Raw genomic sequence first — 18666 nt, forward strand, 5'->3', positions numbered from 1 at the left:
GGTATGAGGTAGGTAGGTGTCTTTCATAACCTTTTAATAGTGGGTAGCTTAATTTTAAACTCACATCTCTAGAACAACAGCAACTCCCCTGTTACTAAACAAGCCTTATGATCGGCTAATCATTTTCAAAGTTGCATTGCATTTGTAAGAATTTTATTTTTATTGTAAGCCCATTGCAAAAGGCAGAGGGTGAAGGCAATCAGGTAAATATTCTTGGGTAGGAGAGCATTAAGTTTTTCCTTGCCGTTGGGGATTAGATAAATGGGTGGACAACTCTCGGTATGATGCTCAGTTAGCCTTTTACTACACTGAAATATACTTACTGTGCGTCAAACTCTAACAAGATGAACATTCCGATAACCTCTGTCCAGCGTGACACGTGCTACACAATTTCTATCTCCATTTACGAATGTATCATTTATTCAGTAAATACAGGCAAGTATGTGCAAAGCCATGTAGTTTACTGCAACCGTTTCTACTTTGTCTAACGTGCAAAGCATCTTCTCAAAACAATGAATTAATAAATAAAATAAAAATAGGATAGAATGGTCTTATGTTTAATGCTGTGAAACACCCTTATAAATATACACAAACATAAAAAATATCCCTTCTTTATTAAATTACATATTATATACATACAATGAATAGATGCAATGTTTATGTACGATTTGCTGTACAGACAATGAAATGGGTATCTTGTCTTGTACATTGTTCTTAGTTTACAAAGTTTGACATGTATAGAAAGGAGCACTAGAAAACAGACATTTAGTTATCTTTTTATCAGAAGATTGGGTTTCCTTACGATGCAGTTAAACCTGGGTCAAAGGAGCAAGAAAAAATACTTAAAAACATTACATACATATTGCTGCATCCTTTACTCATACTGAAGTTGTATTCTCAATTAAAAGAAACACCTGAGAGAAACTGGCGTAAGTCAGCCAAACGATAAAAAGGTTTCTTTTTAAAACAATATGGATAGCAGAGTGTTATGTTCCACAAGACTTGCAATCACACATTGAACTCTACTGTCTCCACAGATCCTTTTATGGGCTTGTTGGTGGTTACTCGCTTTCTTCGCTGTCCGAGTACATACCCAGGAGGGCCAGGGAAGAGGTTCCCGATTTGGAAGCATCTGTGTGTTTGGGTTCATTTCCTACACCACCTGCAAGACAGACACATGTATGAATGCTTATGCCAAGACACGGTATATATAAATCTGAGACTATTCAAATCAAATAAAAATCAAATATGGAACTGAAAGTGGAAAAGATTTTCTATTGTTGGGATAAAAGACATTCACTAAAACAAAAGGTGTTAACATTTCATTCACACAGAACCACAAGGTACATTACAAATGTATAGAGCACCCTTAATACAATCTAAAACACAAAACTGGACAAAACAAAACTCAACTGGTCATATCACAGTGATGTGAACATGATACCTCCCAACTGTCTCGGGTACAGTGTGACTGCCCTTAATTTAAAGGTCCTGGCCTTCTGACTTGGGTTGGTCCCCAATCAGAATAGAACTGTGCATGGTCTTTGAAAGTTTGGGGTTAAACTGTTAACAGTTTAACCTCTTATGCCAAGCAGCACCAGGTACTTTCTGGTACCAGAACATAACCATTTTTATAGTACTCGGGGTAGCCCTTTAAGATGTCTTCACATGTGGTATCATCATGCATAGCATAAGTTGCTCTTATAGCATTGTATTCAGTACTTCCTTATGAGAAACATTAGACTGACAGAGTGCAACAATTGACCTGAATCTGCCCTATGTCCCCATTGCTTCTCTATGGGAAGCAGTATATTTGACAGACATCAGTCGTCCTGATGATCTCATAGATGGTGGAGCATCTGCTGCAAGGACCCTAGATTACAAGAAAGTTTAACTGTTTTTTTATCCCCCCCCCCCTTTAATTTAAAGAAAGTGGGCTCTGAATCCAAAATGGACAAAGAACACCAATGGTGAAATAACCACACTAAGCAGCCTTAATCACGTAACACCCAGGCAGCATTATACAATTTTCTGTAAGTGTGACAGACATCTTCTACATAATGGAATCCCAAGTTATGTATGCAACAAAAGACAATAAGCAAATGGGCATTCCACAATAAGTAAAAAACATAATAGTTTTAGAAGAAAATATAAATAGGAGAGAAGGGGGAAAGAATGTAGAGAGTAATATAAAACAGAATGGAAACACTACTCTTAATACGTCCCATATAGACATATCAAAGTTGAAGAAGCAATCTAAGCACCATAACCACTACAGTCTATTTTAGTGGTGATGGTACCAGAAGTGTACCCCTGTAACCTGCACTCTCTGGGGCGGATTAGGCTGCCTGACTATTGTAAGTACACACAATGTCCCTGGAGGTGTTTGCAGGGTGCCAGGGGAGATGTGGTTAGGGCTGCATAAACAGAAACAAAAGTGATTAAACTCCTAAATGGCAGAGAAGCACTGCAACTGCTTCATTAAGTTAAAGTAGTTTTGGTACTTAAGCATGTCCCTTTAAATAAAGCATGCTTACCAGTACTCCTTAGTATACCAGGCAACATTGTTTTGCAGTTATCTTAAATGAAAGTTATATTGGTTTGAACAACAACCTGGTGAAAGAACATTAACGTCAGAGAGTTCTTCCATTCACAAATAGTTGAAATTTAGCATGCATGCTTACTAATTTCTCACAGTAATCAATTAAAGGCCCCATGCACATTTATTCAGATAAATCATTTCCAGGGACCCCAAGAACCCCTCTAGTATTAATTTAAGAAAGTTTAACACATATGCCAAACTTGCATACTGAGCACCTTGCTGAGCATTCTAGCAAAACCATCACTTGACTTTAAAAAAAAAAAAAAAAACACCTTGATATTTTTAATTTACGTTTATTGCATATAATAGGCTAGGGTAATGGACTAGACGATCATGTATGTTCTGATACATTCTGATATTATGACGATGTAAAATTACCATGTGAAGAAGTCTGCGTTGCAGTTGTGCCATGGCTTGCATTCATGTTGGAGAGTGCGTTCTTTCCCTGTGACACGTCAGTGTTACGTGTGGCATCCTCACTGTGTAATGCATTTACATCAGGCTTTGCTCCTTCCCGCTTCCTGACCACAAGCTCCGATATCCGTTGACGGCTGTTTAATTTGGTTTTGTTGGTCTCCCACGTCTCACTGCATTGTCTTTTGTTCTGCACATCTGAACTCTGTGGATATTTTATATGTTTACACTACATGCACAAAAAAACTAATCATTTATATTAACATCAGAGATCATTGGCACCACCAGGACCAACCACTCAGCCAGCATATAAGCAACATGGGATTTGCCTGTATGTGGAAGGGTTTAAAATCTGGAGTTATTTTAGAAATATTAGTACATGTTTGTTGAACTGTTATTTCCCCTCTCCCATTTAGCATATCCACACACATTTAGCATATCCACACACATACACATTTTAAAACTGAGGTTTTCAGTGCTTCTAGATTTTAGCCCCAGCACGGAATGACAACTGTTACACATTCTGGCAGACCTTCCCCTAGTGATATAGGTCATGGCACAATCACACATGGCAGGCAAGCTAAAGTGTTGGGATAATGTCATGAAACGGGGTTCACGTTTTTAAAAGCAACCTAATAAAATGTATTGAGATTTATGAGATTATGTGGTTCTGCTTAGTAGTAACTGCAGATTTAAAGTGACATTTAAAGAGGAGCGGTCAGTTTCAGACTAGTGAGTTTTTAGTTCCTTCGGCCAAGTACGCGTCTTTCCTGCATTCATTGGGCGGAACAATGCATTGGAGTAAATTAAGTAAAATAAATGCAAATACCTCCACTGCACTTTCATGTTGGGGCGAGTACACCCCCCCCCCCCCCAAGGCGGATGCTTTTGGCACTGCTTATGTGCAGTCGGCATATTTTTCAGCTGTGCCTTAGTGCTATGTACAAGACATTGCAAGTGAACGAATGTACATCATAACCGGATAATTTTAAAAAAACAAAACAAACACAATTTTACATAACCAATAACTAACTTCTTCTAGTTGGCCATCAGGGTGTACTAAAATTAAGAAAGTGACAGTTCCTCTTAAAAGGTTTATTCAATTTTTGACAATTTTATTTGTGGAATTTGTACTCAGATCTTAATCTTGTTTCAGGTTTTCTTAGTAACAGAATAAATAGCGTCTAGCACTGTATCTGCAATAAAGTCCATCAATCAAGTTGTATATCAGAGCTCAGTAACTTGATGTGCATGATGTTGTGCCATGCATTTTCCAGATTGAAATTACTTGCAAACCATACTCACTGTATTACCCTTTACTGTCAAACTGCATTTATGTTTTGTTCAAATTACAGCATACACACAGGCTGAATACTAATTATCTCATCCTCTCATGCTGCATACTGAGTCATCACGCATATATACACACACACACACACACATCAGTTGCCATCGCACCATCACACAAACAATGCATTCTGTGCTGCCCCAAACATTAAAAATCCATCCTGTGCCATTGCACCCCCACACACACACTGCATTCTGCAGTGTTGTAGCCTCACACAGTGCATTCTGCAGTGTCATAGCCCCACACACTGCATTCTAAACAGTTGCAATCACACACATACACTGCATTGTGTGTGGTATTACAACACTGTTACTATATCCTGCACTGTGGTTCAGATACACAATACATCCCCAACTGTTGCAATCAACCCCACACACATTGCATCCTGTACCACAACAATCGCACATACACACTTATCGTTAGCCGCTGTAATCACAAACACACACCCATTGTGTGCTATTGCAATCATGCCCACACACTGCGTTTTGTGTTGTTGAATCTGCATACACCGCATGAGAAACACTATCCCAGCCAACCGTATTATACAGAGAATTACACAATAAATACTGCCCTCAGTAATTTTCTACAAGCAAATGGAAGGTATTGTGCATTACCAACTACCATTCATTTATATGGTAAAATATTGAGAAGTTTAAACAAATCTACAAAACAAGAAAAACAAACCACACAACCTAAACACTGAGTTCTACTCTGTCAGGCTGCAAAACAAGCATCCAGATCGTCATTATTATTATTATTCTGTCAAAAAAGCAAGATGGCTCACCTTGATTAGGATATCTGTCGGGTTTATCTTCACGGTCTCTTTAATTTTCACCTCAGATGATTCTTCATCGGAGTCAGAATCCTCTAGCAGCCTTTTCTTCTGAGCTTCGGCGATCATTGCTCTGAATTAAGAGAAATTATACAATTATACAAAAAAGACAAACAAACAGAATGTTGATCAGCTCCAAAGCAGGGCAAAAACCTAACATTCAAAGTGCATTCTGACCAACATAATCCCATTTACCTCATCTCGCTTTCATCCTCCTCTTCCTGCCTCTTTTTCATTTGCTCCTCAGTCTCTCTGTAACGACCAAGCATTGACTCAAAGTCCACATTTGCTTGGCGCTGATTCAGTTCCTTCAGTTCCTGTAGATTCTCCAGAACCTCCATTTCCATCTTTGAATCCTTGGTTCGGTTCTCCAGAACCTGACAGCACACATATCCAATACAGTACATTTAGCTCAAAAGGAGGATACTTCACAATGGTCATACTAAAGGGTACTACAATTATCATAACAACCACAGCCCGCTGATCCTGTTCATTGATGTAAAGAGTAGCCCGATTCAGTTTCCTGGTAAGAGGGCAAACCATTGATGTGCTTTCAGCTTCTGCACAGCAGCAAGCAGTAGCTGTCATTCATGCAGAGCTGACTGCTCTATGCCAATGCAATGAAAGTGGCACAGAATTGACACTAGCCAGTCCTGGCCGCTGACACCCCAATGGCGCTGCAAGAGGTGGAGTTACACCTTTGGCAGCACAAGGGCTAAACTCTGGATGTGCAGAGTTTCATAGGAAAACACTGCAGGCACCATGGTCACTTCAAATCAGTGAAGTGATTAATTAGCAGACCTAGAACAATACAAGGACTTTTAATGGCAGACATTTTAATTATGCATATTGATGTATATTAGAAAAATATCTAATGTGGCAAGCTTCATGTGTTAATCCCCTTCATGACAAATTTTGGCAAGAGACATTGCAATCCTAGTGTATGTATTCCATACATACACAGATATATACACACCTAAACGCACACGCAAAATATCAATACAAAGCAATTTTACATTTTGAAGGAACACCAAAAAAACCAATAACCACTACTGTCCCCCCACCACCCAATGTTAGTAGTCAAATCATTTCTTGACGATTTGACCTCTTTACTTGGGGTCTCCCTGGTGCCTCTCCACACCTCCTGCCTGCGGGAAGGGGCATGGAAGAAGCTTAGGGAGCTTCTGTTAGCTCTAATGGGTGATGCCCTGCAATGCAGAGCGAGCTCATTGGCTGAAAGCGTCCTTGTTAGTGTGACAGCCATTAGAGGCATGTTTAACCCTTAAGGGCAGTGGTCCTCAAACTCCGGCCCCTGAGATGTTGCTGAACTACAACTCCCATGATTCTCTGGCTATGTAATTCAAAGAATCATGGGAGTTGTGGTTCAGCAACATCTCGAGGGCCACAGTTTGAGGACCCCTGCTTAAAGTTAAACTATGCACTTTCTGAAAAACAGCAATGTTTTTACCTGGAAGGAATAAACATACATGACTACTGCACCAAGACCACTTCACTGAGATGAAATGGTTTAGGCGAATTTAGAGGTTCTATAAGTATGACTAAGTTGTTGAAAATGGGGAAAAAATTTAAATATATTTTTTACAGATCAAAAGCAATACAATTCTACCTCTAACCCTTTGTTTTACTAATTATAACCCTATATAAAAATTCTAACAAAAATTGGTGTCTTGTCACTAACTCCCCCACTCTGAGGAAGAATGGGGGGAGGGGATAGGTACAAGGCAGTGTGGTCAGATGGCGGTACCAGCTCCACCAAAAGGGATTGGACCCAAATAATTGATAAAGTAAGAAAAGAAAGTAATCTCCAACTAGGGAGATCTAAGGTGCTGGTAGTTTTAATAAATGAACAACGTAATTGGAATAATCAACAAATATCTCTTAATTGGTTATGGTAGGTATTTGAGCGAGGGAAAAGTTGGAAACAATTGTTCAAATTTTATTTACATGTGCCCTTTAACTAAAACTATATACATGTATAACTTTATTCAAAAGTATGAAAATTAAAGGAACACACAAACCCTAAGATAGCTTGAAATAAATTGGCAGTGTGATGCCTGCTTTGAATAATATGGCATAGGTCTAATTATAGCGAATGTTTGGTTATTAGCTTAACTGTCACCTTAAGGACCAGATGCAACAAAATAGTCTACTCCTCATAGCAGATAGCTATCAAAAGGGTGAAAGTAACAGAATATCCCTCAAACCTATAGGAATATGACGCCGACGTCATAGCGGATATGCCGCGAAGAGTCAAAATATTCCACGCTCCCTGACGTTTTGGGGAATTTAAAGCAAAAGACGCTCGAATATAAAAGAGCGCCTTTTGCTTTTGTTTAGTGCCCTATTGTGGTTCACTGGTTGTTTTCTTTAGTGCTATCCTTTATCTGTCTGTGTATCTTGGTATTTTTACTTGCTTTGTGTTTATTGACTATTCTTCGTTCTGGTATCCTGACTTTATCCTGTTTTGTGGTTACCTGACTTGGCTATTGTAGTTATCCTGATTTTTGGTTTTCCTTGACTTTGGCTACTCTTTGACTGTTCTACCTACGTTAAACCGGGCCATTCTAAGGTCCGGTAATACGTTTTCTATTTGGGTTATATTCTGCGTGTTAGGGTCACTTGTCGTGACGCTCAGGGTCAAATTATACTGGCCTAGTTTTCTGTAAGAGCTGCACAATATAATATGTTTCTATTGGAGTTACAATAGATTCTATTGGAGTTTCCAATAGATTCAGATTCAAAAAAAATATTCCATGAGTCTAAAAGATAAAAGTAAATATGTTTAGTTAAAAATAAAAAAAATACATATAGATTGATCCAGACCTGAGAAAGAGAGGAAAGCTCTTGAAAGCTTGTCTTTAAATATTACGTTAGTCCAAAAAAGGTATCATTGCAAACAAGGATGATGGTTTGAGACTTAAGTCCCTTATAAACAGGTCTCTTGTAAACGTGAAAATTGTGAGAGGATGGACCAGAGAGCTATTTTATTTTCATCCTTCTCTAATTCATCAGGCTCTATCACTATAACACTAGGTTCAACATACATGATATTAATGTTTATGTCAAAATCAAGATGAGTTGTTAAGTACCGTATATACTCGAGTATAAGCCGACCCAAATATAAGCCGAGGCCCCTAATTTTATCCCAAAAAACTGGGAAAACGTATTGACTCGAGTATAAGACTAGGGTGGGAAATGCAGCAGCTACTGGTAAATTTCTAAATAAAATTAGATCCTAAAAAAAATATATTTATTGAATATTTATTTACAGTGTGTGTATAATGAATGCAGTGTGTGCGTATGTGTGTGTGTATGAGTGCAGCGTGTGTGTATGAATGCAGTGTGTGTATGAGTGCAGTGTGTGTGTGCATGAATGCAGTGTGTGTGTGCATGAATGCAGTGTGTGTGTGCATGAATGCAGTGTGTGAATGCAGTGTGTGCAGGGCCGGTGCAAGGATATTTGCCGCCGTAGGCAAAAAAATTTTTGCCGCCCCCCCCCCCCATATGTCCTGACTTCCCCTCCTCCTCCCTCAGTGGTCCTTACCTCCCCACCCCCGTGTTCCTTCACTCCCCCCCCCAGTGGTCCTGACTCACCCCTCCCCTAGTGGTCCTTACCCTCCCCTCCCCTAGTGGTCCTTACTTCCCCCTCCCCTCCCATAGTGGTCCTTATCCCACCCCCTCCCTCTCATAGTGGTCCTTATCCCCCTTCTCCCTCCCATAGTGTTCCTTATCCCCCCATCCCTCCCATAGTGGTCCATATACCCCCCCCCCTCCCTCCCATAATGGTCCTTATACCCCCCTCCCTCCCATAGTGGTCCTTATACCCCCCCTCCCTCCCATAGTGGTCCTTATACCCCCCCTCCCTCCCATAGTGGTCCTTATACCCCCCTCCCTCCCATAGTGGTCCTTATCCCCCCTCCCTCCCATAGTGGTCCTTATCCCCCCTCCCTCCCATAGTGGTCCTTATACCCCCCTCCCTCCCATAGTGGTCCTTATACCCCCCCTCCCTCCCATAGTGGTCCTTATCCCCCCCTCCCTCCCATAGTGGTCCTTATACCCCCCCTCCCTCCCATAGTGGTCCTTACCCCCCCCCTCCCTCCCATAGTGGTCCTTATACCCCCCCCTCCCTCCCATAGCGGTCCTTATACCCCCCCCTCCCTCCCATAGCGGTCCTTATACCCCCCTCCCATAGTGGTCCTTAACCCACCCCCTCCCTCCCTCCCATAGTGGTCCTTATACCCCCCCCCCCCTCCCATAGTGGTCCTTATACCCCTTTTTTTTTATTATTAATTTTTTTTTTATTATTTTATTTCTTTTTATTTATATATTTTTTTTTTTCGTCCCCCCTCCCTGCTTGATATATGGCAGGGAGGGGGGCTCTCCTTTCCTGGTGGTCCAGTGGCAGTTCAGTGGGGGGGAGAGGGGGGCTGTCAGAGCTGTACTTACCTTTCCTGCAGCTCCTGTCAGCTCTCTCCTCCTCTGCGCCGTCCGTTCTGCTCTTCTGTCAGCTCACAGTGTAAGTCTCGCGAGAGCCGCGGCTCTCGCGAGACTTACACTGGGAGCTGACCGAGGTGCTGAACGGACGGCACGGAGGAGGAGAGAGCTGACAGGAGCTGCAGGAAAGGTAAGTACAGCTCTGACAGCCCCCTCTCCCCCAGTCTGTATTATGGCAATGCAAATTGCCATAATACAGACTCTGACTCGAGTATAAGCCGAGTTGGGGTTTTTCAGCCCAAAAAATGGGCTGAAAAACTCGGCTTATACTCGAGTATATACGGTACTTTGGAACAAGTTTTTTTTTTTTTTTTTTTTTTAAATAACTTTTTTCCAGTCTAGAAATGGATGGTCTTAAATTTATGGTTTAGGCTAGGAGCTTTTCTATAGTGTGTGTTGGATATTCTTAAACTCATGGTTTGGGCTAGTACTTATTGCAGTGTGTGTTAAGCACCTGGGACAACAAATATGTGCAGGTCAGCATGGGGCTAGTTGGTGCTTAGAAAAAACCAAGGTGCACTGTGCAATTAAAGGCGCTTAAATGTATGTAAAACCAATAATAATCCAATAACAGTTACAACTCACGTGTAAAGACCTTTAGCTTAACACACAAACATGCAGAGAAAAGTTAGTTGGTGCTTAGAATGTGGAGTGGGATATTTTGATGTAATTTCAGTTATTAATTTTCTTTGTGTTTTAAAAAAGGGTTATTGCTTGATAATCTAACACAACTGGGTCAGCTTTGTGTATTTCAAGAAGTAAACTTATCTAAACCATCTAGTGCTAAAAAATATAAACTATGAACATTAAAAAAAAAAATGAAAAAATGAAAGTCTTAAATGGGGACGCACCTCTAGTGACTGTCAAGCTGATAGCCACAAGAGGCAGTGTCTCATTAAAGACTTTCAATTATTTAAATTTGTAGTTTTTGGTGTCATCACACAGGGCATGATCCCACAGAACTCTAAACGTTTCTCATAGAGAGACAATGGATTCAATGCTTCTCTTTAAAATGATCCAATCGGCTCAGCTCAGCGATTGCTGCACATGTAAAGTAGATCTCCAATACCGCTGATGCATTGGATTGGACCAGAGATCATCCAGACAGATAATCTCAGAACAGTCAGAGAGTGGATGCTGGGAGTAAACTGCCTGGGGTGCATAATGTAAAAGTTCAAAGGGTAACATGAACATTAAAAATAATATTTATGTCTAGTATTGGAGTGCTCCTTTAACGCTATGGACACAATTGTAGTAGACAGTTGTTAAATTGAGCAATGCCGTGTGAACTGAAATACCAGATTTTTAATTAGGTTTAAATGAATATACCTTCATTGGATTATTGAGCTCTTCTTCCTCCCGATCTTTCTGAAACTTCTTCTCTTCTTCTTCAATTAACTTCTCTGCCTGGAAATTGCGAGTAGCTCCATGCTCCATGGCATAATCGGTGTTCTCCGGGTCTGTCTGCATTAAAAAAAATATAAAAGAAAGAACATGAAGCACAGGTATGAAAAACAGTGGTGTGGATTGGATTGCAGGACCCGGGCAGTGCTGCTACTATTGACTCTAACTAACCAGTTTGCATGCTTTTGAGTCATTCTTGACTCCACCTTCCCCTTCATGTATGATATCATTAATGTCCAAATCTTGTTTACAAATATCTTTTTCTAACTCTATAGGCACTTTCCACGTATTAAAAACTACAATTTACTTATGTTTTTTTAATTACAACTGTTTCTACACTTTGTGGAGGGCTGCATAGGTGAGAGATTGACAAATATACCTCAACCCACATATGCTTGCTAATCAACCAATATGGGATTGAAATAGCCAACAAATATGGAATGTCCTCCTTTATCAAGTCAATCAGATACTATAGTGGTAGGAATACAACAGTGCATGAACAGTGATTGCCGCACACCACCCATTAGGCCTCCTCATAGGAAAGCATTGGATTAATTATTTCCTATGGAGAAATAGCAGTTGTCCTCATGCAGAGTGTGTAGACAGTCAGCGTCCGTTACTATACCAAAAGTCTGTTAACATCCAGGAAGCACCTCTAGTGGCTGCCTGGTAGACAGCCACTGAAGGCAGACTTAGTGCTGCAATGTAAACATTGCATTTTCTCTGGAATTGCAATGTTTTACATTGTAGCACTAAGTGCAATAGGGACACTGTACCCAGACCACTTCAATGAGCTTAACTGGTCTGGTTGCCTATAGAGTCCCTTTAATCACAAAGCATAACCCTAAAATACTGAGGTTATGAAATAAGAAACAAAACCACACAAGCAATGGGGATTTTTTTCACTTAACCTTAAAAGTGATCTCAGCTAAGCAGCGGGTGCATTTGATGTAGAATCTGAAGATTGGGAGTCCCAAGTACAATTCGTTCTGCACAGTTTCCTTTCTAGCATTGAACTTCTTCCCTTTGTAAATATATTCTCCACAAGTCTTGCACCTATAACAATAAAATAGGAAAATGTGGAAAGGCAACATAAAACGTTTGACGCACAGTAACAGCAACGGGACTCACCTCATGTTAAATGGGGCCATCAGACGAACCACATATTGGCGATCTTTTGGGAGTTTCAACTTTGGAATTTTAGACGGATCGAAATCCGGGGGATAATATTTCTAAAATTGGGGGGGAAAAAAAGCATAACAGATTAAAGTTCCACCAGAAAAGTATGTACACGGTTTGCAAAATGATCCTGCATGCAGCTTCCCATATTACATAAAGATACACGGTATCTAATGTAAAATGTAAAGATTTACTCACTTTTCCCCCCATTCCAGCACTGCTTCGTGGGTGTTACTCTTTGTGTAACACCAACGCTCCTCCCAAAGTCTTCTTTGATTTGACAAAACTTGTCAGCGTGCCGCTGGCTTTGATGTCAGCGTTGGAACTGAGTTGCACTAGAAGCGCTATAGTTTCCATAACAACCACACCACATGCGCTACTGTGGGAGGTCTTTTCTACTCTCCATTGTCAGCTAATGCCTCGGCATTGACTGACAGCTGGGAGAAAAAAAATATATATCTTTAAACTGCTTTTATTAGGCAGGGTGTTTACTTTAGAAATTCTCATCTCCTTCACTGTTAAAAGCCTGCAACAGCCTCCTCTGTGTGACTTAAGTTCAATTAACAAAGCAGGAGATAAAGTAAACACACTGTGCTAGAAGATCTGATCGAAAATGAAACCATTTTTGTTCATGGAGGCTGTGTGAGTCACAGCCAGAGGAGATGTAGCTATCGCAGAATAAACAGAAATAAATGTGACTTAACTCTTAAATGGCAGATTACGGAAGAGTGGGATGCAAGACCATGTTCTATATGACAATACAGATTCATTGAGTGAAATATGCCTTTGTTCTTATTTAACAGTTCTTATATAGCATTTTTATCCAGAATACCTTAAAATATTTCTGAAGACAGAATTGGTAATTATACAGAATATAAACAACCAATGTACAACACAAAATGGACCCTGCTCATGAGCTAATGATCTAGCAATTACAGCACTTTTATACAAAGTGCTTAGCAAGATAATTAACCCCTTAAGGACACATGACATGTGTGACATGTCATGATTCCCCTTTATTACAGAAGTTTGGTCCTTAAGGGGTTAATGAGCTTGCAATCTAAAGGTATTAATAGTGAATTAAAGAGATACAAAGTTGCAGGTAGTGTTTGAAGTTAATGACCAGAGATCTGCAGACATACATTTATTACTGAATAGCGTGTAAAGTAGATAAATGTTTAAGACAAGAGGCAGGTAAAGTAACTTGCTATAAAAAAGGTGGAAGAAGTATAGGTAGGACGAGGGATTAGTGGCAGAAATATTTTTGGAGATGACTACTGAAAGACATTGCACTGTAGGCATAGAGCTGGAGAAAGAGGAAATGCACAAACACGCTATTCCGTAAAGCAGAAGTGTCCAAAAGGTAGATCCCCAGATGTAGAACTACAACTCCGACGATGCTTTGCATTCCCTTAGAATGACAAAGTATCATGGAAGCTGTAGTTTTAAAACATCTGGTAAAATTTGTAAGGAAAAAGGTGCTGATCCTAGAGTCCCAGGGTAATGGGGAGCTAGTGGATCAGTACCAAAGGATGCCCTATGTTACTTTCCCCTGAGATGGTGGAATAACCCACGATAAACTGTATATGCGAGAGTGGACTGATAAGTCCTAAGTGGGAGAGTTAACATTAACTTTTTAATGTTAACGCTCCCACTTAGGACTTCTCAGTCCACCCTCGCGTTAAAACATCTGGTAACCTACTTTTTGGGCACCCCTGTTGTTATGATCTAAGGAAGAGCAGTAGGTAGAGGATAGGAGTAAGATGTGTAATATTTGGGACACACATTGTGGCACATCACTTCTCTCTCTTTAAAAATAAACAATGCATACACACAATTAACCCCTTAAGGACACATGACATGTGTGACATGTCCTGATTCCCTTTTATTCCAGAAGTTTGGTCCTTAAGAGGTTAAAGTAATAACTACTATATTTGCAGGAATTAGTGGAATATTCCTTTTAAAATACATCACACAATTAGGAGTTTTACAAATCAATAATACATTATCACTGTGGAGTGGTTTCAGAGGGTTAAATATAAGGGGGTACAGATAAAAAAAAATCACTTTAAGGGACACCGTCATTGTTACAACCGCAGTAGCAGCTTTCCTATTGGAACCCACTAATAGAGCAATTATCAGCCACCCCATAACGGTCTGAGACTCCTTTCTCCCATTTCGTACATTTAATACTTTCCGCTCCGACATCTTTAATCTTCACCAAACGCCGGTCGCAGACAAATGACGTAAGAATTCTCGGCATCGGGCAGAGCCGCCAGCGAGCATCTGAACACAACCAATCACCGAGCGATGCCTCAGTGACGTACTCGACATGCGCTGACCATAACAAGGGACTCTAGCGCGCATGCGCAAAGAGGATGCCATAAAAACTACATGATTACGTAATTACTGTGCGCCTTAAGTAACATATAAAAACGCCCGCACGGCGTGTTACATGTTAGTTGTGCGTAGGATGGAGAAGGGGGAGGTTGAGTGTCAGAGAGTCTGTTTGAGTAATGGAGATAGCTAGGGCGGGAATACTCCAGAATAGTTCGATTTTTGCAGTGTATATTAAGATAGGCATATAGGGAATTTTAGTTTTGTCTTCTAGTTGAGTGGTTTTGGTCAATTTTTTTTAATTTTTATAAAGGGGTGTAAACTCTCGCTGTTTGCATGTGAAAGTAGAAATTGGATGGCAATGAAGAGGGGCAGAGGGGTGTAGTAAAGTATCATTTGTTTTAAAAGAAAAAAGTTTACACCAGCGAATTGTGGCTTATCTGTACCATAATCACTGTCATTCTATAGCAAAATCTATCCGGTGTCTTTAGTATATGTAAGCTCAATGAGCTAGAGACCTCAACCCCTTTTTGTTCCTGTGCGTCCAACTTACAATGACGTGTCTGTTAGTTAAGCCATTGTACAGCGCTACTGAACTTGCTGGTGCTTTATAAAGAATATATGTAGATGTATAAAAAAGAAAATGTAACCCAGTGTTGATGTGTGGTCAACTTGTATGTATTCAATCAGAAACTTCCACCATTGTAGTAGGGCTAGGGGAGGACTCCAATGTCTAGCCATGCCAGTTTGTAACTATGGCTATATTTGTGATCTTTCTTTTTTAAAAGGCTGATTAACAAATGACTTTTTTTTTTTTTTTTTTTTAAATCTTAGTAGATTGTTTCAGTATGTAGCCCGTGCAAATTGACTAATACGAGTTTTTCGGTAATGCATTTCAGCTCTAAATCATTTAGAAAAACTGGCATAGGTTGTATAAGGATGGTTTTTTTTTTTTTTTTTTTTTTTTTTTTTTAAATCTTAAACTAAGTGTTGTGTAACAACTTCTGTCCATTCTTTGACCTTTAATTGTGGGGCTGCAGAAAGATACTAGAGGATGTATGACCAACCTTAATTAATCCTTTTGTTCTAGAACAGGTTTGTGGTATAAAAGGGGCAGGACTGCCCACCTCTCCACGAGTTTCCCCTTTAACAGGGCACCAGTGATTCTCTGTAGAGTAGAAGGGCGGCATAATGGGTTGGTTTTAGAATACCTGAGTGACAGGAGGTAGTAATCGTTCACCTTTTTTAAGTCTTTCCCGATGAAACATCGAGTGCCTGGTAGGGCTGTAATCGTGAATTCTCTAGGTCTCAGGAATCCATAGAAAGCGATGTACATAGAGGTTTTTATAACCAAGTTTGTATGGGGTTCAAATGGAGTGTTCAGCAAGACTGATAACGCCCGGAATCTCTCTCCATCTATGGGTAAATGTTTTTGAGTAGTGTGATCTAATTTATTTATACCCTTTTAATATATTTTTTTTTTTACGGGTAAGCTGAAAGAAAAGGAGTGTAATTTGGCATGGCTGTCAAAATGTGGTGCTGTATGCCTGGTAGGTAGAGTTTGATAGTGTTGTATGAAAGTTTTAGATGAAGGCGGCAAATGCAACCATGGTTTGAATCGAATGATGGTGAATGTTGAATTCTATGGAGAACCTCTGAAAAATGACCATGGCTCTTTCGTATGTTCTCTTAGTGTTTGCGGATAAAGCTACTTGTGCTAATTCCTTGCTGTGCGCTAATAGCCGGGCTAGTCCAGGATTAAATTGTTGAAATCTGGAGTTTGGGTATCTGTTGTGTGAACGAAGAATTCCTGCAATTTATTTTTGATCTTGGGTGACTACAAGTATTGGTAAGCAAAATTGAGCTTTAGTGGGGATATTAATATCCAGTAATTGTTCTATGACTGAGGAGTAATAAATATGGATCACCTGAGTGAAAAGGTGCCTCCCAGTAAACAACCCTAATATTCTAGGCCCCGAAAACTTTAATTCTTAATGCTTTCAAATCCCTTGAGTGTGAACATCTTTGGAAGGAACTCTGACAAGGTATTTTTTTTATATAAATACAAAGGCTGTGAAAGAATTCCTCTTCACATACTAATCTGTCCAGGCACAACTTATTAAGTTTCTCTGTTTGAAGCTTATTAAGTTTCTCTGTTAATACTGAACAATCTTTAAAGAGCCCTATTCCAAATTAAAGACCAGGTGTGAGGAAATTGTGTTGGATTTTAAGAGGTTTCAATTGATGAAGGCAGAAAACCTTTTGTAACTTTACATATGGAAGTTACCACCTTTTTATATCTGAAGGTCTGTTGGCTTATCTGGTCCAGGCCACAAGTTTCTGAGTGTGTGCGTTCCTCCCTGCATAAAATCCTTGTACATGGCGGCTGTCTGTCCCATGAAAGCTCAACGATCAAACTGAGCATTAATTCAATGTATCATCCACACAGGCAGTAACGTAATGCCACCCTCATTCCTTACACTGAAACAGAATATCTTCTAAATCATGTCTGCATGCAATGTGATTTATTAATGTGTGCCAATTTCCTTCGACTTTTTTTTTTTTCTCTGAAAATAAGGAATTTTTTTTGTTTCTACGTCTAGCTTATGACAAACTCTTGCATCACAACTTAGTATAAAAAGCAGATCTGGGTTTGCTTCCTGATTCCAAACCAATCACTCCAACATTCTGAAAGACTTTGGCTATACAACTCCTGTAAATTCAGTGATCACATGCATTTCGGCAATTAAATAATGCGTGGCGATCAAATAAACAAAACATAGATATGAGCTAGTAAGTTACTAAGATTAGTCACTGAATGGAAATCAAACTAAATTAACATGGTGAAACCGGCATAGACAGGTGATAGTTACAACTCCATCACTCAGCAGATGAGAAGTGTGTGGTATTTTGCATGGTTTTTAACAGGATCGGTTCTTCCTTCTGGGCACACTCCCTCATCCAATCCCTTAAGATTCAACAGAGCCAGAGTGACTCCTATGGGAAGGGAACTGCATTGGAAGGGAATGGGGGCAGAGTTTACCAACAACTTATTTGGGTTTTGCCTGGTTTAAAGCCATGTGCTCCAACTCATTATTCCCCAAGTGTAGAATGTGGTTTGACTGTGTGTATTGGAACACAACACTTAATTGGCATACTGTTAATAAATCCCACCCTTATTACATCCCTCCTATTGGCAATGATGTGGATGAGGCACTTAGACTCTATAAAACAAACCAGAGATCAGAGCGAATGGATCATGCAGTGAATCTGCTTATGTGAATGCCCAGCCAACTACCTCAATAGAGTGCTTTCCATTTGCATACCATAATGGAAATGATATACCTGGGCAATCAATTACTTCAAGTAACACATTCCAACCTGCATAATGATGCATACTACAGATTTCCCACAGCAATACCTCAAGATGATTGATAGAAAGTTTTTTATTTAATTTCTGCCCCAAGGTTGTACTAGCCATGTTATTAAATGTTCAATTCATTGAAGTTCTTGTTGCTGGTGAAATAATGTAACATGAATACTTTCGCCAGAAGTTTTAAATGTTCTATTAATACATGGTCTGACTTTAATTGATGGCTCCATTCTTACCAAGGGGTTAACTCGGTTATATACTAGGCTCTATTAATGGGGACCCCAGGGTCATATTTATTGTAAGTAATAAAGGTACTGTCAAGTTAAAGTGGTGTGTACGAATTGTGAGATTCCCTGTCTAATAGTTCCCCTAAAGAGCAGTGTTTTTAATTAATTTCTCTAATAGAGGGAGCACACCTTTCCCTGCCTCAACATTACTACCATATCTGCAAGATTTACTAGTTCCACAATACATTTGCAGTATGAACGGTTATGCCAACATTAATCCACTAAATTCAGGTTCTGGTTTTAGTTAGGTGCGCATAAGATCTTGTTAGGAAATCAACTTGCTGTAATTCTTGCTCATTCATAGCTACATTAGGATAGTGCAACTCTTCAACACGTGATTCTGGGACCTATATTCCTGTTGACTATTCTGATAAA

The 18666-nt window shown here is 39.8% G+C and overlaps 1 protein-coding gene across 1 annotated transcript; it reads right to left on the reverse strand.

Moving 5' to 3' along the window:
- Positions 1-595: 595 nt before the first annotated feature.
- On the reverse strand, positions 596-14520 carry YJU2 (YJU2 splicing factor homolog). Its single transcript, XM_063453302.1, has 8 exons — positions 14479-14520; positions 12247-12347; positions 12027-12171; positions 11041-11175; positions 5392-5573; positions 5149-5269; positions 2981-3221; positions 596-1162 (listed from the first exon to the last, which is right to left on the reverse strand). The coding sequence occupies exons 1-8, from the start codon at positions 14500-14502 to the stop codon at positions 1062-1064; spliced, it is 1050 nt and encodes a 349-aa protein (XP_063309372.1). The 5' UTR covers positions 14503-14520; the 3' UTR covers positions 596-1061.
- Positions 14521-18666: the final 4146 nt, after the last annotated feature.

The sequence above is a fragment of the Pelobates fuscus genome, chromosome 5, assembly GCF_036172605.1.
Source record: "Pelobates fuscus isolate aPelFus1 chromosome 5, aPelFus1.pri, whole genome shotgun sequence".
NCBI classification, from domain to species: Eukaryota; Metazoa; Chordata; class Amphibia; order Anura; family Pelobatidae; genus Pelobates; species Pelobates fuscus.